The sequence below is a fragment of the Melopsittacus undulatus genome, chromosome 9 (genome assembly GCF_012275295.1).
Source record: "Melopsittacus undulatus isolate bMelUnd1 chromosome 9, bMelUnd1.mat.Z, whole genome shotgun sequence".
NCBI classification, from domain to species: Eukaryota; Metazoa; Chordata; class Aves; order Psittaciformes; family Psittaculidae; genus Melopsittacus; species Melopsittacus undulatus.
The window spans coordinates 14,703,359-14,730,438 of NC_047535.1; the positions used below are offsets into that span (position 1 = coordinate 14,703,359).

General features: G+C 39.4%; 2 protein-coding genes across 2 annotated transcripts; one reads left to right on the forward strand and one right to left on the reverse strand.

The window, feature by feature from the left end:
- The first annotated feature begins 703 nt into the window (after window positions 1–703).
- Window positions 704–8,550, forward strand: CHRNA3 (cholinergic receptor nicotinic alpha 3 subunit). Its single transcript, XM_005145714.2, has 6 exons — window positions 704–758; window positions 2,760–2,899; window positions 2,973–3,017; window positions 3,818–3,927; window positions 5,108–6,119; window positions 7,554–8,550. The coding sequence occupies exons 1-6, from the start codon at window positions 704–706 to the stop codon at window positions 7,680–7,682; spliced, it is 1,491 nt and encodes a 496-aa protein (XP_005145771.1). The 3' UTR covers window positions 7,683–8,550.
- A 248-nt stretch (window positions 8,551–8,798) lies between these two features.
- On the reverse strand, window positions 8,799–26,739 carry CHRNA5 (cholinergic receptor nicotinic alpha 5 subunit). Its single transcript, XM_034066043.1, has 6 exons — window positions 26,622–26,739; window positions 16,904–17,055; window positions 15,982–16,026; window positions 14,449–14,558; window positions 12,683–13,514; window positions 8,799–11,074 (listed from the first exon to the last, which is right to left on the reverse strand). The coding sequence occupies exons 1-6, from the start codon at window positions 26,737–26,739 to the stop codon at window positions 10,913–10,915; spliced, it is 1,419 nt and encodes a 472-aa protein (XP_033921934.1). The 3' UTR covers window positions 8,799–10,912.
- Between the last annotated feature and the right edge of the window lie 341 nt (window positions 26,740–27,080).

Here is a 27,080-nt window from a genome sequence, read left to right on the forward strand (position 1 = left end):
CTTGATCTCCTACTCAAATCCCTGGCTCTTGACAGATCCCAGCTGCTATGTTCATTGCTCTGGGCTTAGATCCTGTCAACAGTAGTACATGCGTTTAATTACTCATGGGAGTAGGACATAATTTTTATACAGTCATGCATCTAGCACATGCACTTGCAAGATGAGACACAGGCAAGGAAAAAAACCTCAACATTAACAGCATAATTGGACATTCAGGTCCCACGATTGCAGTTCACTGCTAAATCAGGCATCCCTAATGTCAATATCCATTTCAGCACAATTCAATTATAAGGATTTTATTAATTAAACTACTCCTAGTAGACTGGCATGAGCTTCTGATAGAGAAGGATCCTGTACAGCAGCTGACTGGAAAAATCTTTAGCATTGTCAAATTACCAGGTTCATTTATGCACCAGTTTAAGAACTTCTGCCTGTTATCCTTGCCTACAATAACATCTGGTTTGCCTGCAATTTATTGGCCATTTCCAGTGATCTGACAGCCCGCGTAGGTAGAAAGGGGCAGCACAGCAAACGTAATGGGATCTCACTGCACAGAACTGCATGCAGGGTCCTGCCGGCTGCTGTTTCCAGGCATTTCACGCATCAGAGAAGCAGAGCTCGCTGTACTTTCCAAGCTCGGGCAATCCTAGCAGCTAAGCTCATCTTCAACAGTCTCTGTCGACAGGCAGTAATTCCTAACACCATGGAGAGCATGCGGGCTCTCCTGCTAACTGCTGCTGTTTGCTCTTTCTGTCAAGGTGAGTGATCCTCAATTTGTTTATTTGGGGTTGGTGAAGAGGTGGGTGAAAAGGTGAACAGATGGCTTTGGTGCAAATGATTTTGAAGAAGTGCTGGAGCTCCCTCCGAACCAATTGATACTTGTACAGAATCCCAGTACAGTCCTTTTTGCTACACAGTTTGCTGTGGTTGGTGTGGTTTGGGGTTTTATATTAATTTCTCCTTGTAGAGTAGTTAGATGGTCCCGATTCCAAATGCCAACCAGGACACACAGAGCCATTTTAACATTATAAAAAGAAAGCACCTAACATATTAAGGTGTGGTTTTGCATACTGTAGAGAAGACCACAAGAAATTGACAACATTAAACAGCTTTAAGTCCAGGCTGCAAAGAGTGCACCTTCTCTGTGCAGACCTGGAAAACACCAAACCATTGAAATGAACCAAAATAAACATAAATGCCCTTCTCTTTGATACAGTGAATGCTACATTTCATCAGAGTGCTGCAGACATGTAATAAGGCTGGTAATTTTAGACTCACTACAGTAAAGACTCATTAAGATCAACCTGTAAAATCATTTGCCTAAAAGATTTGGGAGTATTTATTCCAGGAAATATTGATCTGAGACATACAAGATACCCACAGATAATAAGGGCAAGGTTAGCAGCTAAAAAGCATAAAATACATGTGTTCATTTTTTAGTTAACAAGTTGGCTTGAATGATTTTCCTGATCTGAAAAGGAAATTGTTCTCCAGGTGAACAAGAGAAGGGGAAATGGAACAAAGAAATAAACACAAGAAAGAGCTTTCACCTGAATACAGTTTCACATAAGGGGGACCCTGTTGTCTCAGGGAGAGAGGGGCTCGTGTAAAGTAACATCTGCCTTGTGGAACACCACAAATCAGTCACCTGCAGACACTCCTGCCTCCCGTTCTTTCTCTTCTGAAAACCAACTGTCTTGCAGAATATAAACGTGCCCTTGCAAATATCTGTAGGTTTATATTTGTGTTTCAGATGAACTGCAGAATATGTTCAACAGACTTCAGTTCTGTGCCTCTGCTGAACGGGCAGTGTCATCCATAAATGACAAATTGGCTTTTTATTAGTTTGTTTTCCACTTGGAGTGCTTGAGAGTGTGTTGTCCAGGAGAGAATTTAAAAGAGAAACCCCTAAAAATGGCTTTTAAATAGTGTGCAGCTGTCAGGATGGTTATTGCCTAGCTACCTATTGCTAGAGAACAAAGGCAGTGTGAAACACGGGCTCCAAAACAGCTGAAAGACCTTGTTGGTTAAAAATTTCAGCTCACAGCTTTTCTGTTGGCCACAGGACTCCATGAACAGAGTTTTCAGTGGCAAAATGGACAACAGAAATATATTATAAATAAAAATATGAATAATAAATGGGTAATCAGCACATTTCTTTAAATGTGTTGAAAAGTCTTTGGATATGGCAGTTAATCAAATTTTAATCCCCTCCTTTTTTTCCATATTCCAAAATGCAGGCTGCTGTATCATTCTAACACGCAATCCTGGCTCAGGCTGGAAAGCAGAGTTCTCATTTCCTGGAAATCCTATTGCAAAACACCCCACAGTGGCTCACAAGTAGCCTGGTCCATCAGGTCACACTTCTCGCCTCCTCCACAGCCCTGCAGCTTTGGCAGGTCTAGGGCCCTAGGCCTTTGAGGAGAAGTGCTTTTGCATCTGCACGTCTCTAGTAACTCCCTCTAACTAGTTTGTGAACCCCACTGCAGAGATACACAGGAGAAAAACTTTGTCATAGCATTGCCTTTCATTGCTTTCCTTTTCCCAGCCTAAGCAAATGCCAACCATGACACACTCTTGCCCACTTTGGCGAGGCTTGGCCTTTCCCCAAGTACCACACGGTGCCAAGCAGTCAATACCCAGCCACGCAGGTACCAACCGCTGCTCTCCCGCTACGGCCGAGCCTCCCAACACGGGGGGCCGCAGCCAGGGGTCCGCGCACTGCCGCCGCGGTGCTGACCCCGCGGTGCCCTCCGCAGGCTGCGGCGGCTCCGAGGCCGAGCACCGGCTCTACGCGGCCCTCTTCGAGAACTACAACCAGTTTGTCCGGCCCGTCAAGAACGTCTCGGACCCCGTCATCATCCAGTTCGAGGTGTCCATGTCCCAGCTGGTGAAGGTGGTGAGTACCCGCCCCGCCGGGGCAAGGCCGCTGAAGGCGGAAGAGCCTCAGCCGACACACCTCTCCTTTCCAGGATGAAGTCAACCAGATCATGGAAACCAACCTGTGGCTGAAGCACGTAAGTACAGCTCACCGGCAGCCCCGACGGCACCAACCCGGCCAGCCGCCCGCCGTCCCCACCGCGTCCCCTCAGCGCCGCCCCGCGGCGAGAATGCCCCCGCCACGCGCTGCCTGGCGCGCTGCTGCCCCCCAGCGGCCGCCGAGCGCTGCGGGAGGCCCCGCGCCGGTCTCGCCACGCCGCCTGCCCGGGGCCTGTGCAGCCTCGGGAAGCGAGAGCAAACCAACAGCACTGACTTCACTCAGAAAGGTCTTCATGGGTTAAATAGCAATTACTGCTGCAAGCAGCTTAAAACCATCCTAATTCCTGCCTTCAGCTTAATATCCAGCTTCGCTGAACAGGGGTTTAACAAGCCCAAGTGAAGACAACTGCCACTTAATGGAGCAATGACACCTCCAGCTCTTTCTCCACATGCCACCTGGGGTACTTCACTTAGTGCTCACACCTGGGTGTGAAAACACCCCATGTTCTGACCACCTCACACATATGTGGCTTTTTGAGACCGTGGTTAGTATTAAAGTCCTACATTCTCTGGCAAAAGAGTGTCTTATTCCATCTTTCACCTTATTTCAGCTCCAGAGTAGACATTCCTGGCACACACAGCCACACATCTGGGTGATGTCTAGAGCAACAGCCCCATCCACAATCTCCATATGAATAAACACCAGACATATGTTTGATACAGAAACATCAAATCACTGTAGCATCCAAAATAAAACAACTCCAGAAGCAATATGCCAGCTCTTGGTTTGAGTCTAGCCCACTGAAACCTAACACAAACTCATTTCTTCTATAATTAGATCTGGAATGACTACAAGCTTCGGTGGAATCCAGCAGACTATGGAGGCGCTGAATTCATCCGAGTACCATCTGGCCAGATCTGGAAGCCAGATATTGTATTATATAACAAGTAAGACTCTTGCATGTGTATCTTCATAATTTGGGAAGATGAGGGGTGATGTTATGACTTCAAAATCAGCAGCAGGTTCACTGCATGAACTAAAAAGACTGGTCTGCACCCGTGCCCCCCATCACCCCATTGCTGTGCTCACTTCTGTGCTATCCACATCAGCACCGCTGGGCAGGAGACAGCTTCTCACCTGGAGCTGCAGGCTGCATGCCAGAGCAACCTTTCCTTTCCCCCTTCACAACCACACACTTTTATTATTATTTTATTGCTGTCTACAGAGGAGCTGACAAGAAATTCCCTTAGACTGGAGAGTTCTTGTCTGGGCGTCAGACCTTCAGCCAAAAACCCCTGCAAATTCTAGCTTTTAAGCTCACAATTTGACAGTTTTACAATAACAGTATTGAAGTACAAAGGCCACAGGTGAAGTTTACTTTGGATGTCAGTTTCTGAAACCTTGAGAAGCCAGACCATAACTAAATAGATCCCTCTGCTAGGTGTCATGGTTTAAGCACCACGACAGTAGGGAAGCAGTACAGGCAATGGATTTAGCTACACACATCCAAAACTGAGGTCTGTGGGACAACAAGGATAACAGTCCTTTTCTAACTATGGCCTTAAAACTTTAAATTACCTTTTTAGTTTTGCTTTCTCATATAAATGACTGAAATTGTAACACAGATCTAAGATCCACATGGTCAGGATAGCAATGTGGCACTTAAAAATACCCTCACCAAATACTCTCCTTATGCAAATATGCACCCCAACCCTAATCCCTCTTTCCATAATTACTACCTGCACTGTTCACAGAAGAGGTGGAAATAGCAGTACCGCAGCTATCCTCTGATCAGCCCTTTGCTCTGTTGTGCTTGCTCTAGAATAGAATAGAATATAATAGTTCAGTTGGAAGGGGTCTGCAAGGATTATCTAATGGTCTGTCATTTGCAATCTTCTATCTGCAGTTTTGCATATTGATGGCACTGAGCCATGTTATTTATACAGCTATTTAACTATGCAAATTGGTGACAGCCACTGACTCAGTCCTGCACATGGAATCCAGTTCCATGTCAAAGTGTACTTACTGGCTTTCCCAAAACAGATTAAAGAGTTAGTGCATATGATATGAATGTATGAAACTACTAGAGTAGTCACATTCTAATTGTTGTTTTTATTTGCTTCACAGTGCAGTTGGGGATTTCCAGGTTGATGACAAGACAAAGGCCCTATTAAAATACACAGGTGATGTGACCTGGATCCCTCCAGCTATATTTAAAAGCTCATGTAAAATAGATGTAACCTACTTCCCATTTGACTATCAGAATTGCACCATGAAGTTTGGTTCCTGGTCTTACGATAAAGCCAAAATTGACTTAGTTTTGATTGGCTCTACAATGAACCTGAAAGATTACTGGGAGAGTGGAGAATGGGCTATTATTAAAGCTCCTGGCTATAAACATGACATCAAATACAACTGCTGTGAAGAGATATATCCAGACATCACATATTCTCTTTACATTAGGCGTTTACCATTATTCTACACTATCAATATGATTATTCCATGCCTGCTGATTTCTTTTCTGACTGTGTTAGTTTTCTACTTGCCTTCAGACTGCGGTGAGAAGGTGACACTCTGCATATCAGTCCTTCTGTCTTTAACAGTGTTCCTTCTTGTTATCACAGAAACCATACCTTCTACTTCCCTGGTAATCCCACTTATTGGGGAATACCTCCTTTTCACCATGATATTTGTAACTCTATCTATTGTCATTACGGTCTTTGTACTTAACGTGCACTACAGGACACCCAAGACACACACAATGCCCGTGTGGGTGAGAACCATTTTTTTGGACTTACTTCCCAGGATCATGTTTATGACAAGGCCTGCCAATGATGATGACAATAATCAGAAGCCAAAACCATTTTTCACTTCTGAGTTTTCAAACTTAAATTGCTTCAACAGTTCCGAAACCAAATGCTGCAAAGATGGCTTTGTATGTCAAGACATGGCATGCAGCTGTTGTCAGTACCAGCGAATGAAGTTCTCTGATTTCAGTGGCAATCTCACAAGAAGTTCAAGCTCTGAGTCTGTAGATCCTCTGTTTCCATTTTCAGTTCTGTCACCAGAAATGAGAGATGCTATTGAAAGTGTTAAATATATTGCAGAAAATATGAAAATGCAGAATGAAGCAAAGGAGGTAAGAAAACATTTTACTGTTACTCAAACTGCAGACACCATTTGCCATTGTGTGTTTTGTAAGAAAGAGATCTCAAACCCCCCCACAATACATGCACCCCGAAGGAAAAAAAAGGACACCACAAAACATTATTTTATACACCTACCCACGCTGTATGACAAACATGCAGTTTTGAACGTAAATCACTCTTGGGAGCAGCTCTGTGGCACAACATTCTCTTTATTGACAACACACATACTGAGCAAGTCATGTCAAGGTAAACACCACACTTGAGTATCTATCCTATAAGACTTGGGGTGAGGATTTTCTAAGTTACAATCTTAAGAGTGAAATTTGCTGACTGTGGTCTTTAGAAAGTTACATTCTCCCTTCCAGAGCCTACCAGCAATAACAAAGAACTTAAGAATGAATGTCCTTTAAGGTGACTTATTGTGCTGCTGCTGCAGAGGAAGGTGCTGTAGCTAAATGAGACAACTGCTGCAAGACAGGGACCATGATCTCTCGTAAAACTGCATCTAAAGGCAATGAAAACAAAGTTTTATTTCTATCATGCTCCACTAATATATTAAGAGCAGTAGCCACATCACCACAGTGGTCACTCAATTTCAATCTTACGGGCTATGACATTTAAAATTAGAATAAAGTTGCTTTATTTATGCCAAAATCAGAACTTTAGAGTAAGTGGGCATAAAAAAGATGGGGCTGGTTTAGTTGAGCTTTTTTAAAGTGTGCCTTAGCAAACAAGTTCTAAGTTAAAAAGCACAACATTTCAAAAAACAATAAATGTTTTATTCATATATAAGCCTTCCTGAAGAAAAATGAAGTTGAAATTGTAGTTTCAAGAGTAACTCCAATTATCATATAACTTAGTTACTATGAGTATACAACATTTGTCATATTCTAGTGTCCATCCTGTTACAATGCCCACTGTAAAAAAGAAAAAAAGAGAAATCCGGGTTTTGGAAACTTGGTTGCCTCCCTACATGGGAGGTAAAGAGATGGATTTTACATCATGCATGATAACAATCAAATTTCAGCACTACAACTAATTATATACCTGTTAACCTTTGTCTTTTTATCATCAAAGTCCAGTAGAAGCAGACTCAGAGTTTTCTGGGCAACCTAAGAATGTAAAGTTTTTGCTTTCATTTTTGGCATACAGAGAGAAGTCCATCTTATGAAGTCCAGTGTCTTAGCAAATGACTTTCTGTACATGAAGAAGTAGCTTTTGGCTTTGCCACAAATAGCACATCCAAATAAACCTTCTTCAAGATTAGTTAATTTGTCAATGAAAATAGATATATGCAAGTTGTGCTTATATGAAAGACATCTACAAGGGAAAAAACACGTGTTTCCTTCCTAAGATGGTAGCAACTGCTGATACAAGTTATTGATCTAATAAACATGCCTATTGTTATTCCATTTGTTTTTCAGATTCAGGATGACTGGAAATACGTTGCCATGGTAATTGATCGTATTTTTCTGTGGGTTTTCATCCTGGTATGTATTCTAGGAACAGCAGGATTGTTTTTACAACCTTTGATGGCTGGAGATGAAATGTAAAGATTAAATAGAGCGTTGTGACATCAAATAAAACTTTCGCTGACCAACTCTGCACCCCCACCACAGCACCCGATGTCTCTTCTGTGTTGCAGAATAAGGATGTCTCTTGGCCTCAACTTTACTTGACCAAGAAGGCTTTGTTAAAAACGTGAAAACACAAAAAAAGAAAATATTTTAAACCTTTGGTAAGACAGCTAATCTCAAAATAATACAAGCTATGCTTGACAGCTGCTTCTTGCAATAACTGGAAAAGATGTAGGCAGCACACCAAACTTCATAGGAATGGTTTAAGAAGAGGATTGATAAAGAAACTGAAAATTACTTGGATATTTTAAAGTCAAGACAGGTTGAAGGCTACTGGATTTGTTTCCATAAGTTGGGTGCCAAGTGTCTCCAGAGTATGACAGGATCTTCTGGAATTAAGTTCAGACTGAATTCAATGAGTGCCCTCATGAGGACAAAACGTTTTAGGAGGCATGCATACCAAACTGATAGAATGCAGACATTGCCACCTGGTGTATAACCTGAATCAGTGGGAGGAAAGAACCAAGGGCAGGTTTATTACAAAAGGAAAACAAATAGGTAAATCATAGATGGTAGTAATAAAACAGCCAGAATGTAAAGTCTGTGCATTTGTGTATTTCAGTGTATGAGAAAGCTGCCTGAAAAAACAAGCTGCTCAAACCTAATAATGTTTAAAACTGTGTACAGGACACACACTAAGACGCAGTGTGCAGGTTATGCAAAGGATCAAAATGTTTTGATAGGATAGTTTGGATGCAGAAGCATCTTTCTATAGTGAAGTGTTCTATGACAAGGGAAAGAGGGAGCTGCACAATAGTCCTGTAAAGCATGCAAAAATTGCTTCTTAGGCATACTTTGGTTTTAAAATCAGTAACTGCAGATAATTTAAGAGCATGAATAAAGAATGCAACCAAATACTGAAACAAGAAAATGTTTTGTAAGTATATGAACTATTGTCACTGTATCAAGCTGGAAACTTTTTGGAAATACAGTGTATCAAGTGGTGTAACATAGATGAAAATAAAGAGAATCAAACAGTTGAAAATTGTGCATTTTTTTCTTTTTTCATTTATTTTGACCAAGTAACAAAAGCCTGTATAAGACAGCACATTTCAACACATTCAGAAACAAGTTACATAAGGAAAGGTCCATGCTTCTGAGTCTATTAGAAGTATTTTGTTTCAGGCACACCTGATAAGCTGAAGACCCTAAGAATTCTAGTGTCACCTATCTTAGCTGTATATATCATGATCAGATTGTAGAAGCGACTAAAAGAAATTAACGCACTTGTAAAACTAGTTACTAGTATGAAGACTGGGACTCCTTCAGTAATTGAAACTCAAGGAGGACTATAAAAAGTAATTTAGCATTTGAGGAGGAAAGAAGATACCCAACATATTTCTGCAACTTCCACGCAGAGAAAGCCACTGATGCATTGTTTAATCTTCGTAATCCTGAGAAAGTTAAAATTATATTAATGGATTAAATCAGATAACTTTTGCAAAATCATGTTTGAAATTAATAATGATGGGAATAGAGGAAATACAGATATCCAATGCTAGATGTAATTGTATAACTGAAGAGGAAGGAGGGCCTCGCTTTATAATCAGAATTAATTATAAACTAGCATATTTAAGGCCTGTGAGCCTTTAAAAGCTACACAAACCGAAGAATGTCCTACATGTGAAAACCATTTGAAATAAGTATTCAATAATCTATAAGTTATGATATAAGTAATCAGTATTGTGATCAGTACAGTGCCAAATGGCACTATTCTTAAAGAGATGGGGGGAAATACTTATGCATTTTCCATATTCATAACTTACATTATCCAAGATAGCACAATTTACATTAAATTTCTAATCTAAATATGTTAATATTAATGTAGAAATCTAAGCAAAAATAAAAACCTCCCAAGACTTGCTCCAGCTTGGCATTACTGCACTAGCCCTGCAGGATGCAACACTATGAAATGCACTGACAAAAATTTGGTGGAGGAGAACCCCCATCAATTTTAGTGTCTCTTCCAGAAATAAAGCTTTTAAGAAAGGTGGCATCATAATACATTTAAAATCAGTATTTAAAGAATGTATCTTATTGGATTAAAAGTTACAAGTTAGTTTTCAGCACTTTCAGAAAAAAGCATGGAAAGGTGCAAGATCTCATTGTTTAGAGTTATATGTGGTTCTATAATGGAGAGAATCGATTAAAAGCTAAATTTCTAAGTCCAGTTTAACAACTGTGTGAAATATCAATCATTTCAATTTGGTTACACAGCATAGTAGTCTTCAACCCATTTCCTTCAGAAGGGCATTCCCCATATTCCTTCTAATTGTGCTTAAAAACTTAATTCTGAGAAACACACAAAGGCAGGAAATTACTAACCTGTTTTCAACTAACATGTTATATCAAATCCTTCATCAAGAATAAATACATCTGAATGTTCTGGTCCATTAGAATACCTGTGCAACTTGGGAACTCATTTAATTGTGTCTGTCTTCTTCTCCATAACTGACAGAAAGATATCAATATACCTGTATACTGCAGACATTTTAACGAAGTTTACTATATTAAATGTTTGTGTTAGTATAATAAAATTAAACAGGATTGAAATTTAGCTGCAGAGTCCCTTGAATTTATACAGGCAAAACATAACCAGATTGCTACTTTTACTGATATGTTGGATATATAGGAATTTTTATTGGTATTATTATTATTTTGAATTTACTTTGTATAAACCTCATACTTTTATAACACATTCAAGAGAGCCCCTAAAAATTCCCTTTTGTGTACTATAGGAAATTGAAATAAGTAACTCTACTGTGTTAATATCTGCAAGTGTTAAATATTCAATATAACAATTCCTACAATAATTTAACAATTGGACTCTAGCAATCATCACTAAAACATTCTAAATTCTTCTCCTTGCAGGAGGTGTCTGTGTATGTTTTTCTGACATATCATACATGCAAGGGCTTCAGAAGATCCTTCTAATTCTGACTTGATTTAAAGAAAACTTAGTAGACTGGCAATAAGCAAGTTGACTTCTATGTGTCCTAGGGATGCCATGCTTTAAAATAAACATAATTTTCTGGGTTTGGATTTTTGTTACTCTATCAGAAACATGCCTACAAAGAACATACGTGGAAATAGAGCTGCTGCAAAACTCCTGAGCCATATTAGCAGGACACAGATCCAAAACTATTTTATGCATTTGTACTGCCTATATTTGTAGGTACTATTATACTTGCCCATTTATGAATAACAGGAATAAATAACACAAGTGATCCAACTATTGAAACCAAAAGAAAAGTCCATAAGAACATTTGATCAAGCACCTGAGCAATAAATTTCCAGTCTTCAACAACCTAAAAAACAAAGAACATGAGAGCTGGGTCAGTATGTGCAAGAAAAAGATACAGTACCAAACCCTGCAATTCTTAATCACATTTTTCCAATCATGTTCATTGGTAACACGTTAGTAACTTTTTATAACAACTCTATGAGCTAGAACATGACCAAACTTCCATCTGTGCAAATGAGTAAGCTATACAGACCATCTCTAGATTTTAAAGCAGAAACTGACCCTGACAAGCACTGAACATTCTCAGTTACAGAGAGATGAAACCAGTATGCAATTTGCTAGCATACTGCAGGATTTAGGATTCATGCCACAGCTTCATCATAAAGCAGAATTGCCAGGCAGAAGCTAGAAGCAAAAGTTGTATAAAAATAAATAACCAACCAAACAAAATACATACATGCACACACACACAAAACACACCTCCCAAACTTTCTGTACTCACTGTACTCTCAGTTGTATTATTCATACCCATACACAGTTTTGCAAGTACAGCAGATATAACTGTGCAAGCAAATTACAACCCTACCAAACAATTGTATTTGACTTGAACTGGAGCTGTCCACATTTCCTAAGACTTCTGCTTCCTAAGAAGCAAGGCTACAATAGCACTAGATATGCAGTTTTTATTAACAAATTTTTCAATTAAGCCCTGAATTCTCTGGAGCCCAAATAATAAATTACAAGTGTATCCCCAATTAGCTCCATATTAATTTTTGAGGTTTAGATTCACAACATTACACCTTAAAAAATAAAACTCCGCCTCTCTTGTCACTCACAAATACTGTGAGTTCAGTAAGAAAAAGGAAACCCACTCTTACTTTACATTAAATTATGTATTTAATATCAAACTATTCTATTTGTGTTGTTTATACAATGCAGGGGTATTAAATTCTGTTTTAGCAGTACAGTAGATAGACTTATTCAAAATCTAGGCTGAATACCTTGTGATAGTGTCAGAATTGAGTCCTGAGAAGGTACATTAGAGGAGTTAGCTTATTCCTAGGCTAGCATGTAAGAACTGGCAGCCAGCAACTTTTGAAGACTGTCATTTCTATATAGATTGAAAGAATCTTCAGAAACAGATAGCATTATCATGAGACCACACAACAAATGTCTCTATTTCTAGACAAGCCTGAAAACAGCATTTGTCTCTGATGTACCAACAGTGCTAGTTTAAAAAACTCAGTATGAAAACAGATTTATAATGCTCTTACCCAAATGGTGTAAACATCCATTAAGGAGAGGTCAGAGTGCAAATATACAGTCTGAAAAAAAGTCTTTGACATCTTTTGATTTAACGTAGAGACAAATAATAAGGCTAGAAGAGAACACTCAAGAATTCATCTAGTCCATGATCTCAGCACAAAATGACCAAAACCCGAAAGAACCCAAGGACTGTATTGTATCTATATGAATTCTCAGTATTATACCACACTTGTACTTTTTGTACTTCCACACTTGCACTGTGTGGAAATAATTACACAACTTCCAGCAAAATACAAACACTGGGAATCCCATAGCACACATTTAATATGCAACTTCATAGTAAACCATTACTTGCTTTTCTAATTTCCAGTTTTAAAAATCTGAGTAATGTGACTAAAACACCCACCTCACGAACTTCATTTTCCTTCATAACATGCCTTCTAATATAGCGGATAGAATCTAGAGCTGCTTCCAAGGTGTTCCTAGATGGTTCTGATCCATTCATATTTCCTGTTTCCTCCTTCTGAGGAAAGTATCTATCCACGTGACTTCTCATGCAAAGCAGCTTGGGAAGTCTGTGAAGAAATATCTTGCGAACCCAAGGTGCCATAGCGTTGTGTGTAGATGAAGAGCGATGATGGATATTGATAGCAAATACAGTTATCACAATGGACAGTGTCACAAATATCATTGTAAACACCAAGTATTCTCCTATAAGTGGAATAACTTTGGAAGATGATGGAATAATCTCTTCAATAACAAGAAGAAACACAGTTAAAGATACCAGTACTGAAGTGCAAAGTGAAATTTTTTCACCCTCATTTGAAGGAAGATAGAAGACAAGGACAGTCAGAAATGAAAGGCCAATACAAGGAATAATGAGAAACAATGTGTAAAAAAGTGGCAAACGTCTAATTATGAATGAATATGTAACAAAAGGATACCAGCAGCATCCATCAGTCCTATTTCCTTTGCTCCCTGTTGCAGTCACTATTTCCCATTCTCCGTTATCAAAAAAGTCTCTTTTGTCAACGTCATAATCTTCAAGAATTAGATCAACCTGTGAACCATCATAAGTCCAGGAGCCAAACTTCATAGAGCAGTTCTGGAGGTCGAAGGGGAAGAAGGTTACATCAATAGTACAAGAACTTTTGTAGTTTGCTGGTGGAGTCCAAGCAATGGTGCCATCATATTTCACCACAGTTTTTGTAGATGTTCCCTCAAAACGTCCATCTGCACTGAAAGAAGAGAGATAGATGCATGCAATTAGTGTGGGAAGGGTGTATGGGGTGTGTTTTTAAATAAGAAAATATGTTTTGTTATTGTCATTTCAGCTGTTTATCCCTCCTCCCTCTCCCTAGCCAGCATTCTGTATGTGTACATAGTTCACAAACAACCAGCTTCAGGAGAGTGAAAAATGTTTTCAAGTCATGAAAAGATCTGTACAACTTTCTGGGGTCCCAAAGACTTATGAAAGGATTGTAAAAATCCTAATCTCTAATAGCATGACCAAACTCTGGTCTCCACTGGGAATACAGCACAAAGACTTTTCAATTTGGCCAAATGATAATTGTTGAACAACAAAAAGTTCCCAGAACAGGTAAAATAACATGTGTGCCACCTCCAACTTGAATTTACAACCACACAATCACTGCAACAGCTTTATCTCCTGCCTCGCCAGTCAAAAAATATAAAAGCACTGTATATGCACCAGAGTTGAGCAGAAAGGTAATTCACAAGTTACTGTTTCTAAAACTCTGTTAAGCCTCAAAGAAAAAAAAATTAATCCAAACCCTTATAGCTGAGTGTACTTCATTCTAAATCCATCTTAAATATGACTTAAAACAGCAGGAATTAGTTGCTTCCCTCCCATCACTCTACACTATTAGTTTGTACCCAGCAGGACATGGCTTTTCAATTAAAGAAAGAGTTTGCATGAAGAAATAGAAATAAATTTTTCAGACAGACTAGAAATTCCATACAGAAGCAAAGCAAAACATTTAACATTTAACATGACAACCAAATCCATTTGCAGAGGCAAATTCTCCCACACATTCTTAGCTCTACTGAATACTTAGCTCTACCCTTATCTACCCAATGAACCTCCTGGAAGCAGCTTGGACAGTAAAGTTAGAAGTAAATGTATTTTATATGAAAAGATTAAAATCCTACTTGTCATACAACACGATATCTGGAATCCAAATAGAATCTGATGGGACACGAATAGATGTTATTCCAGCATAGTCTTCAGGATTCCACCTTAATCTTACATCTATCCATTCCTGTGGGTATAAGAGACATAACAATTATTATTCTTGTAAAGCTGGTTTAAGCAGGGCAGGAAGGGATGAAGATACATACAAATACAATTAAAACCAGATCAAACTGGCTTCTAAAATTTGCATAGCACAGTGAATTTGCTGAACAGCTATTCACTTCATCCACTATTTGTTTTCTGTTGCAAGAGCCACTTGACAGTATTTCTGTACCAAAGTTAGGACATTAAAATCTTTTTTTTAAGACATGTATACATATATAAGAGCTATTATAATGCATAGACAATTAAATGTTGTCTATACAATATTTATAGACATATATTCTGAATGAATACCAGTGACTTCGGAAGCTGATCGGTAGTAACTTAAATATTTTCCTCACAAAAAAAAAATCACGCTGCAGCTCTCACATGGCAGTTGCTCCTATTTCTACCAGCAACACTGAAAATAACCCCATTAAAAGCATAGTGGTACTTTGGAAATTTTATATTTGAATTAAAAGCTCAAGAGGAAAAATTCACATTTCTAAGAATTTACCATCGCATAGAATTTTAAATACATATTTAGGTCAGTTCTTGTCTTATTTGGACTGATTCAATTGCAATACATTCTGCAGAAACTCTTAAGAGGGCACAATGGACTTTCATTGACATGTTGCCATCTCATACTTCCTGAGTAGTCTCAAAGCTTTCCTGAAAAGAAAAACTTGTCCTGAAATTACACTTACTTGTAAAGAAGGGAACAGGAAGCAACAGGGAGGAAAAAATCCCAAAGAATAGCCCAACAAAAGTAATTCAGGAAGCTAGTAAGTATAATCAGGGTGTGCAAACATTCTTCTAAGTGAAATCAAGAATGATTTGTGAGCAGCATTTCCCAGGTTAAAGTGGCCATTTAGTTTATCACTGGATTCTGACTAGTATAAAACCTGAGGCCTTTTCCTGCCTACACACTTAAAAGGAAAAAGTAGTTCTATATAGCAAACATATAAAACTTTGAAAGTGAAATACTTCAGTGATGTTTATCTGATCATCTCAAATACCCCATTAGAGAAAGATATATAAAAGACTACACAAACTCATCCTTTTTTAATAAAGAAAAGAAAGAAAACTTATGTACTGAAGCAGTAACTTTCATGGTTGGATATACACACCTTGGAATATTAAATAGCCATGCGATGCTGTACCAGATTTCTTCACATTGTGATTTTTTTTATATGTATCTTTTACTGTTTGGTTGGGTTTATACGAGTTTTCTAACAAATAATCCTTTAAAGCATTTCTAGGGACTTATTTCTAAAGTAACTATGTAAAATAAAAATTCACACAACAGATAAGGCTTTACAAATATACAATGAATTAGAAAAGTTTCTTCCAACTTTTGACTTAAAATTATGAAGCTTCATGATTTTCCATCGCTATTTGACACATACCTGCTTCAACCAGACATTTGTTGTCATCAATTGATTTTTCTCGTCCTATAAAAATAAAGCATATTTGATATCAAAAATCTGCACAGTACATTCATAGTAACTAGTGCTAGTTCACAGAGGTCTGTAACTTCAGACGCAAGCCACACTTCTAAAAGCATTCCAGTCACTAGTATTATGACATTTGATTATTCAATTGTTAAGAATGAGATATTTCCCCTTCTGTGTCTCTTTCCTTCCTTCTATTTTTTCCTTTGAGTGTATTTTATGCAGTCTTCCTGGTTTTCTATGAAACATAAAGGAACAGCCACCATGTGGAAGAAAAACTCCTCTTACACTTATAAGTGTATAATATTTGCACAAAATATTCTGAAGTGGAAAAAATAATCTGGTTGATCTCTTCTCCATCACAGGCTACATGTGATATATATCACATGTATATCAATATCTACATCCAAGAGATAGTCTTCCTTATTACAGAAGTGACACATTTGAAGGCTTAAAGGCTTTTTGCTGCTTAAAGGGGAGAGGGGGGAGGAAAAACCAAGCAGTGTTTGCAAGTGTTCCTGAATTTTACAGACATTAGACTGATAAAGTTTAAAATTACGAGGTTTTCCCATTGAATAAATAAATTAAAACACAATTCAATCCCTAGGCTTAAGAATTTCACTGACATTCTCCCCATCCAAAAAAAATCAAACCACTAAACCTAAGAGCCATTTGCCTTCCCAGCCTCTGCCACTGCTTCTTTGTGCCCCCATCTACAATGCATTTTTTCTTATGCTGAAAATAATTCTAGAAGTTTCATGTATTGTGTTTAAGCTAAAATATGCACGGTTACTTCATATGACATTATCTTCCAGAATTTTAAGAATTAGGAGAACAAACAAGCAATCAAAACTCCCAAATAATATGCTAGACATACCACATCTACTAGCTGAGAGATCGCAAGGCCGAACTTGATTTTTATAGTGTCATTCAAGCGTTCCACTGGACGAACCCATCTTTGATAGTCTTCAAATAAATGTTTAAACAAACGATCTTCACTTTTAGCAATAAAAGAAGGTTCAGATATACCTATATAAAAAATAGGAATTAATTAACACTGCCTTAAATGAAGAGTATGTATCCGTATTCCTGTGTCCAAAGACCTACAGCTATGTTTATGCAGTTAAATTTCTCATTCTAGCCCCCTTCCTCTGGAAGCATGACAAAGGTGTTGGAAGTAGAATTTTATAGAATTATAGATACAAATCTATATTATATATAGGTTTTTATATATATAATACATACATATAGGTTTTATTAGCATCTTCGTACCATTATCTCTTAAAACCATTATCTCTTAATCAAGAACATGAAGATAATTTTGGTAATAATAAAGGCAAAATGCACTTAGATAATTTACCTGGTGCCATACAACTATGGAACTACTCTAAAATGGAAAGCTTATCTATGAGGGACTGAAGTTCTATCATTGTAGAACAAGGTGGTACCTTTCAAAACCTATTCATACTCTACAGGTCTCTAGCATACTGTTTAACTCTCACTCCAGTTTGAAACATCAGTCTCTTAACGTTTTGTACATTATTTCTTCTAAGTTTGGTCACATCTATGATGTATAAGCTTTGTAGCAGTTGCAGACCACTTCTCCCTGCACTGTTTGGTATCTTAAAATACACGTGCCAACCCACATACCAGTTTATCCTCTACCTATTCTAATGTTATATTGATTGTAAGGCACCTTTCTAGTTAAGTAAATATATACATTCAGTTAATTCTTTTTCATTGTCCTCAAGGAGTCATTTCAATGCCTGGAGACTGCTGATGGAATGGTAAAAAATCTTTGCACAGATTACGAAGAAGTGAAAATAAAGGTCTTCTTTTGTCTCCTGCAGGAATGGAATACAGGGCAGAGCTTTGGGGGGTGGAAGGGAAATGTACAAACTGCAGGCAGAGATCAGCCCAGAGGCAAGTTGTCCTAAAGCACCCCAGTCAAGCAACCACTGGCCTTTATCTTGGAAATACACAAAAAATGAGGGTTTTACCAATGTGGTCTCACTGAAGTGCATCAGTAGATATTCTGCTACCACCCAAAAAAGGCAAAGTTTAAGAGAAACCCTGGGAAAAAATGAATATATATACCCTAATATATAATCCTAAATAACAAAAGAAGGGCAAACTTGGGGAAGATATGGAGGGAGGGGAGGCAAAAAAGGAAAAACAGGTCTAGCTGAGTAACCTAAACAGCTTTCAAAGGCAGTGTGAAAGATCTGAAGGAGGCCACTGCCTCAAGGAGCAGCACAAGCAGCACATATTTGGCTTTTTGAAGGGCAAAGCTCCAAAAGGGTCTCCAATTCCCAGACAGGAGTCAGAGCAACCACCAGAAGACATGAACATTTTCTCTGGACAAAGATATTTACTACTCACCAATGAGATTTAAACTGACTGAAAATACTCCTGAGAAAAGACCTAACAATTATTAGTCAGTCTTGGGAACAAAGTAAACCAAAGAAAGATACTCACAACCATCTCTTTTTAATGCAGATTTAAAATACTATGCCATTATATAAACGTCTGGCATGATCTCTCTAGAAACAATGTGCTCACTAACAGCATCCATCTAAAAAAAGATGTATCAGAAGCAGAAAAGCACTGGAGAATGTCATAAACAGATTAAAACCAGGGACAGTCATCCATACAAGGAGAGATTTAAAAGATTAACATTATTTTGTTTGGAAAGGAGGTGAATTTAGTGAACATAACAGAAGTAGATAAAGTACTAAAAAATATATGCAGAAAAAATCCTGCTCATAAAATAAGGTAAAGGAAACAAGAGCATCAATTAAAGGCAGTCTGAACAATTTCTATTTGGAGTTGTACCATTAACATTCAGCAAATCCGAGATTATTAGATATTGCAGAGGACTAAAATTTCAGAGTTGCCTGGGATTACTAAACTGTCAGTTATACCAGGGAGCATCATCATTGCATAGGGTACCAGTGCGTGTTTCAACAGAGCCTTCAAAATCCACCTCTGAATTGGATCAGCAGTTTGCTGGCTTGCATTTGGTACAGAGGCTTGGCTAACACCATTTAACCCATTAATTTAAATGGACCTACTCCTGTGTGACTCCAGTCACTGGAGCCCAGACAACTGAGACGGGCAGCTGAAGTCTTAAGTTCCCTCCCATTCTTCAAAGTGCTTTTGTGACAGCAGCCACTTTCTGCTGTGCTGGAAAAGGCTGCACTCAGATCATTTGGGCAGAACGTCCAAAGTTCTGCAAAGTCCAATTACAGGAGAATTCTCTGCCTTCTGCACTGCAGGTTTGGGGAAGTTACTGTTAGTTATTTTAAATGCTAACTGGATTTTCTCTGAAATTTTATATTAGGAACAAAAGCAAAATGTAGCTTCAGGAACAGAATCAGCAAAGTGGGAGCAACAGGACACCTTTTCCCTCCGAATATTACCATACTGCTACTGAATGGTTGTTGTTGCAGGCCAAATCAACATTTGGGTTTTAAGGTAGTTCACCCTTCTGTTTCAAAACACAAATCTACCTGTTTACAGTGCAGTTCATTCATTCACAAACCTAATGTTATTCAAGATGTATTATTTGTACATGCTCTACAATTTAATATCTTTCCATTTCGAGATTCTTGACATGTGGGTTGTGTAACAGCAGAGAACTAATGAGCATCTTGCATTGTACAATTGAACACACCTTAGATGGATACATGAAAATACACAGGACATAAGAATTACTGACAAAATGGAACCAGCAACAAAATGTTACACACACATACATTACCTTCACAGTTATTAGGTTAAAATATGTTTATTTTTATTGATACCTTAGATTCAGTATATCCTTACTAGACAAGGAATCTTTCTTACCTCTAACTATACATAGATTTGCTAAGTCCTATTTCTTACAGACATCCAAAACAATGTTTCCTGAAGACACAACTTAATTTCTCTTTTTCTATATCCCTATTTCCTGAATTATGGATGGTTTTGTGAATATTTCAGCCTAATGTTTCATGAATACTCAATTTTTGTATTAGCATTAATTACATTTCCCTTTTACGGTTACAATCTCAGCTGAGTTTTTTGTGCAATCTGAGCATGACTCTGCAGCTGGGTATTCTCTCACCACTAATTGACCTTGAAGCAATGCAGAGGCAAAGTTGCACTTTCACCAGTCCTGTGTTCCTGTAAGATGACCTTCTGTACAGAAATACAGCACCTTCAGGGTAGATGCTATTTCCAGATTAAGCTTCTCTTAAAACACAGAATCTTCCTAGTTACGCTGAATGGGGATACGTTCCTTTACCACTTTCAGATACTTAAGGGAGGCGTTTCAAATATTTCATGCTTGCACCTACAGTATACTCACTGATTAACAATACAGTTAAACTGTTTTGTTTTTCTTTTTTTTTCTATCACAGAAATAGCCACACATTTCCATATTTCGAATTTATTTTGTGATTTAATAAGCTGGGGCATAGTTGTCTATAACAGGCAGCTTCTACAGAGGAATGCCCCATGAGGAGGCTGCAGTAACCATACATTAAGAGTTGACAAAACCAAAATCAATAACCACCCCTACATTTCCATATTTTATTCAATAGGACCACTCAGTTCACTTGTTACACAGACCATGTATGTTTGATTTCACTTGTCTGTGTGTCTGTGCGCTTTTAAGATTTTAATATTGGGGTATCAGTCCCAGTAAAAAAATGAAGAACTGGTGGCAAGCACAAAAAGGAACAGAAGAGGTAAAATGCAGCTAGTGCCTAAAGGCTGCAAACTAGCTATGGTGGTTGGAGGAAAGTAGAAAGTGGTTAGAACCTATTACTAGCAAGATTAGCAAACAAGTAACCTGGAGTACAAATCTCATACTAAATCAGAAGGCAAGAGGAAGCACTCCTCCCTCCTACTACCTCACTGTACTGAATAAAATTTAGATCTGTAGCAATTCTATGCATGCCTGTATTTGTGTGGCTTTGTTTCTGTTGAGGTCAGGTAACTTCTCTAGTCTAAATCAAGGGTAGCTGTCTGTATCATTCAGTGATAAATTCTAACAATATTTACTTTATAACTGACACCTGAAACTCTTCTCTGCTCACTCCTTCTCAGCATGATTCCATCAGCAGCAAAAACCCCTCAATCACATATGAAAACGCTGGATGGCAGAATTTTTAATTCTGAAAAAGGAGACAAACATTTATGCACAAAGCACACCAGTGCTTCACATCCTTTCAACTTTGAACTAGTTAGAACACACTTCTGACAAATATTAAGTAGAAATTCTAACGAAACACCTGATCTCAGACAAAACTGTATTTTAAAATTCAAATCTAATGTTTTCCCCTGAAATATTTAATAAAAGTATTTTGGAAGAGCTATTTAGAAAAGAGAAGGAAGCATTACATGAGTTTCAGATGCATGACAAAACATGAACATGTCTATTCCTTTGGTTAACATCCTCAAGTAGAGGTTCCAGCATTGCTGCTAATGGCAGGCTTTTCTGAATGCTTCAGTTAAATTACAGAAGTGTTATTCTTCTGTAAAATCCATCTTTTTACATTGTTTCTTACTGTACCAATTATGGGAAGAAATTTATTAGGATCTTCATGCAATTTAGCAGCAGTATTCTTTTTATTTAATTGTCAGTGGAATATTTAGTGTTACAGCTGTGCCTACATCTTTTCATGTAATTTTGTTTGGGTTTCTTTTTAATGAGGGTACATCATAGTTTATGTTTCTCAAAATAAACTTCCTTTGAACACTATATTACTCTGCACTTCCTTGTATAAAGTGTCTAAGATCCACATTGGCATTGCAGGTGTATCACTGGTCCTTCGACTTTAAATAGTTTGCTCAAAGCATTTTCTAATTGCTATAATTGAGTGTAGCTGATTTCAGGTTTTCTTTGGATCACTTCTGCCTGCATTTTTAAGAGAGATCACGGGAGCAGGGAAATGGTCACTTTTAGAAGCCAAATGTCCTAATGTTAAGATGTAGACTCAGAAGTAACATATTTTTCTAATGGAGACTGACAATCATATAGCTGTGTAACGAAAGGGAACACTATAAGGACAATAAGCATAAAAAATATCCATACTTTGTAGTTAACATTCGATTTTTTAACAGTGTGCTACCGTAACATATAGACTGTTGTCCACACATCTAACTATGACAAACTACAATACAACTAACAGCTTGCCTACAAACTAGGAAGGTTAATGGATGTATACAGTACACCTGCCTGTAGTACACACTATTTTATTTGTTCAGATGATGCTGTGACTTATTTTTTTTAAACTAAGACATTTTACTTAATTTATAACAACAGAAGCACTTTAAAGCCCAGGAGCACAATGGTAATTGTTTAAACCTGACTCTCAAAATGTTCAGTGGTCATTTTGAGAGAAAAGTTTTCCACCTTTTCTACAAACTTGTCCGACAGTGAACATCGGAGCTTTTCCTCCCTTCAGTTTATAGCTGTTCCCCTCAAAATCTATTGACATCACAGTATTTTGGTAGCTGGTGACAATTCTAACTACAAGTCACCTTTATATTGCAGCAGACAGGAAAAAGAACAAGATCATGCTGAGTATTAACAACACAGACCTCTCTGTCTGAGCCTCCCTTCACATTTTAAAGAATCTCTCACAACTACTTCATTAAGCAGAAAAGATATGTAGTATATTAAATTAAGTATAGAATAGAAGTTCTATTTCTGTACTGATTCCCCGCTGCCTTTAAAAGGATGGTGAGTCATGCTTTCTACTTCTCCCTCTATGCTTTAGCAATTGCCAAGAATTCAATCACTAAGAGTCAAGCATTTGGTTAACAGTAATCATTTACAAACATCAAAATCACCTTTACTAGAATGTCTGTAAGTCTAAGCAGGATTACAAACTCTGTTCAATTTACTGAACAAGAGTCAGAAAACCCAGCTATTAAATTCTGTACTTCCTAGACTAGTACCTTTTCTCCCCTGTTTAGATGTAAGGCCAAAGCCCACCTCTACACCTACAAGCAGGAAAAGGTGGCTATTCTTGACCATTTCATGGGTGGTTTTTCTGCAAATCTGTTTGCTGTGTTTAGTTCAGAGCCTGTCTTGTGATTTCTAAAGTTGAGAGTACAAAAGTGACAACCTTGTATTTCTACCACCGATGCCTGGCAGCTGCTAGCTGCTTCAGGGACTTTGAGGATTGTTCCATGGCTTTCAAGTTACTGGGAGGATTTCTGCATTCTCTCTTACCCAGCACATCAGTCTACTGCCAACCAGTAGCAAAATCAAATGGTATACTGTGGACATGAACCTATCAAGGATAGGTTCTTGTGATACTGCTTAGCACTTACCAATACAGAGGTACAAGAACTGCACATTGAAAGCAGGGATGTTTCTTACACTCAAATTTAAAAGATCAAAATTTCTGTCTTGATAATATCAAAGAATTAACTATCAATTATTAACTATTCCCTAATAGCTGAACATCGAGGGATAATTATGGCCCATAATTAATGCATTTACAAGTTTGATTAATAATGGCATAATATACCATGTAGTTTGTATCTAATCAAGTAATAGTTATTACCGGTTATGGTGTTAAGATCTAACTGGAGCACAAACCATTCTTTTTCAAATACATGTGCTATGGAGTCTACTGTAAACCACACTGCATGCCAAACAGCTTCTTGAACTCTACACTGAGGCTATTGCCACCAGCAGTATCTTGACTAACAGCCACCTACAGCACTAACATTACAGGTCAGTGGCATGGCACAGTGTTTCCTCCTCAGTTCATCAACACTAATATATGTTCCGCTCAGCTTTGAGCAGACAGAACTGTAATCCCTCCCACTGCCCAACAGCCAGAACTTGTGAAAAGGCTGCCTCACTTCAGGATGTCTCAGGATAAAAATCTTGCTCACTCTGAAACCAGGCGGACTTTTATTGTAACAGATCCAGGATTTTGCCATCTCTCTTTAGACCACTTTTAAGCATTGCATCATTTTCACTGACTGTTGACCAGTCAATAGGTCCTGAAGACGGACTATGAAGACTTCATTGAGGTATGCTGAATGCAAGCAGCAAAAAGCATGCTGACAAGTGTGGATAGCACAAAGAGTAAAAGGAAGAACAAGCATGTAGATTCTTAAAATTAGAACCATTGATTCATACTGATTTAGACAGGACGCATCATCGAAGTAAACACAAATCCACAATTTATGTAATTAAGACTTTTAAACAAATAAGCTTCAGGCTTTGGGCTTCTCCCAGGTTGCCAGCACAGTCCTGGGTGCTGCAGATGTTGTTCATTTGGCAGTAACTTCTGCCACAGAAGCATTTTGCTTGTGCAGTTCAATTCCAGTCTTGGATACACTGGAACATACAATCCTATGGCTAACAGAAATAAGATACCCTGTTCAGGAATCAGATACTTCGCTCAAAACCAGATGCAGAGTAGGAGATATCAGAATATACACTATCATACAAAAATCAGGTTTCACCATTCTGAAAAGTGGGAAACTATGTGAGTACTTCCATCTGCAGCTCCTTCTACAAAATGAGCACAGGCATTTCTCCACAAATCAATGCTCCCATTTCTCTTACTGAGAATCTCTAAAGAAAGCCCAAAATACTTTAAAAGGAAAATCACAAGAAAGCCATACAAGAGGGAAGGTTTGCAGCTTCCTGTTTGCTAGGGAGAAGGATCCAACCTGTTAAACTGAGTGGAGAAAGCTTGGGTGTATGAACTCTCAAGAAAACACTAGCACGGGTCTGCAGCATGGCACAGCAGTACAGTATAGGTGTACACAATACAGGTGCTGCTTCAACCAATTTAATTTGTGCATTTAAGTCTCGCCTATTAGATTAAGAGCAAAGAACAAAATTTACAATTTGTTTGTATTTTAAATGAGCATGAATTCTGTCTGGTCAAATCAAAGTTACCCAGGATAAAGGATTAGTTCACCTTTGGACTACTAACTGAAAGAAAAACCAAATTCATTTACAAGTACTCTTAAAGTATCAAAACCAAAGTCATGTCCATAAATCACTTTTACTCATTAAAATAATTACTGTACCACATGCAAAGCCATACCTCTAAAATAATGGTAACCATATGTACATGATACTCTGATCTAGGTTATTATTTCCATTTGCCCTTTATTTTAATAATAGAAAGTTACAACATTTTGCCTCTTCTTAACAGCAGATTTCATTTGATTTTAGACCAAGCACAATGTGAAAAGAAAATCTGATCTTATGACCAGTTCTCAACGAAATCGAAACTGTTGACTAGTGCCAAAAGGCAAAATTTGGCTTAATCTGACTGCAGTTAACTCTAAACAGTCATACATACATCATACAATGTAATCATCTCCTACAGGAATACCTTCTCTCATGATGAGGAACACTACTTCTCCAAACACCGAGACAAAGAATAATTTCTTAAACCACATTTAAAAAAAAACAGGCTGCAGTTCCGTATGTTGAATTAAAACCAAGAAATCGATACAATTTGCTTTCTATAAACCGTACTTACAATCTTTTTTTCCGGTTTTGAGTTAATATTAAACAGGTCGATTTTATTTTTCATTCATTTCCTTTCTGCTTGTGAGCACTGCAGTTATGACTTCGAGACATTCTGCAGAACTCTTCACAGAAGTACCCGTAAGTTATGCAAAAGCAATGCTTTAAAGTAACTATTTCTAAATAGTTCTTTGAAAGAGCATCGATTTTGCTCCTTTAATCTTGGTGTAATTTTATAAGCACTTCAGCCTCATGTGCTACTTTACATCCTTCAGCTGAAAGCAGCGTCCTGAGGGATGAGGGGACCGGCTCTTCTGAAGTTAAAGAAACAATGCATAAGCAAATTAAAACCAATTCTGTTATAAATCATTCAGAGGAACATTGTGCAGCCAGATCCATAGGCGACACTGCAATCATTAACATACATTGTGTAAATTTACCCCCCACCAGCTGCTAACACAAGAGCATGCACCACAAACCTACAACTGCCCCTGGCCCGAGCAGGGGGGCAGGGCAGACACTGACGGCTACGGCACCTCCAAAGCGTTATATACTCGTTTAGGAAGCGTTAACACCCAGCCGATGTCGGACCCGCGAAGCCGCCCCGCGGGACCACGGCCTCTGCAGGTCACGTCAGTGTTTGTGAACGCTGATCGTACCTCAGCACCCCTCGTGCAGCGCCACAACCCCGCTTCACCGACCGCCGGCCCCAGCACCGGCCTCGCCTCATCCTCCTCCGGCCAAAAGTTGCCCGGGCGGTGCTCGGCTGCCTCAGCCACGGCAGCGCTCTCCCCGCACGAAGAGCCCGCCACGTTCCCCTCATGGAGGGCGCCCACAGCGCTGCAGACCCAGGACTTGCGCAGGCGGGGAGGCGGCGGCGGCTCGGCAGACCCCCTGGCTCCCGCGGGCTTACACGGACCCGGGACTCAAGAGGTCCCCGCCGGCGACGTCCCGGCTCCCCACTAGAGCAGCCGCTCTCTCCTCCCTCCTCCCTCGCAGCCCCATCCCGGTCCCCCTCTGCCCTTCACCCGCCTGGGGCCGCCCCCCCCGCTGCTCTTCACCCGCCTGGTGCCGCCCTGAGGCGCCTTACCCGCATGAGGGGCGCGAGCGGCAGGGCCGGCTCCCGGCTGGCCGAGAAAGGGCGCGAAGAAGCAGGTGAGGAGGAGCAGGGGGCGGCCGCAGCGCAGCCGGGCCCCGCACTCGGCCATGGCTGGGGCACAGCCCCCCCTGCTTCCCAGTCCCCGCGCCGAGGACCGGGCGCAGCGGTGGGGGCAGCCGTTCCCCCGGTACAGCGCTGGCCACGCCCCGCCGCGGAGCCGTGAAGGGGGGGGCGGTGGCTTCGGCAAGGCCCCGCGGTCCCTGCCCTCGGTCCCGCAGAGTGCGTGTGGGGACGGCCCCGCTGCGGGGGGGAAGCGGCCCCTGCGGGGCAGGTACCGGCGTGTGGAGCCGCAGCAGTGCCCGGGGCGCCCCGCCCCGTCGGTGCCACCCTTACGCACGCGGCTCCTCCCGCAGGTGCGGCTCGGTAGGTGCGGAGCGGGTCTGCCGTGCC

Coding starts and splice junctions, on each gene's coding strand:
- CHRNA3 (XM_005145714.2), top strand. CDS start 704: ATGGAGAGCATGCGGGCTCTCCTGCTAACTGCTGCTGTTTGCTCTTTC. Junction 759..2,759: donor TGTTTGCTCTTTCTGTCAAG/GTGAGTGATCCT, acceptor TGCCCTCCGCAG/GCTGCGGCGGCTCCGAGGCC. Junction 3,928..5,107: donor GATATTGTATTATATAACAA/GTAAGACTCTTG, acceptor TTTGCTTCACAG/TGCAGTTGGGGATTTCCAGG.
- CHRNA5 (XM_034066043.1), bottom strand. CDS start 26,739: ATGGCCGAGTGCGGGGCCCGGCTGCGCTGCGGCCGCCCCCTGCTCCTC. Junction 14,559..15,981: donor CAAATGTCTGGTTGAAGCAG/GTATGTGTCAAA, acceptor TTATACCCACAG/GAATGGATAGATGTAAGATT. Junction 13,515..14,448: donor GATATCGTGTTGTATGACAA/GTAGGATTTTAA, acceptor CTCTTCTTTCAG/TGCAGATGGACGTTTTGAGG.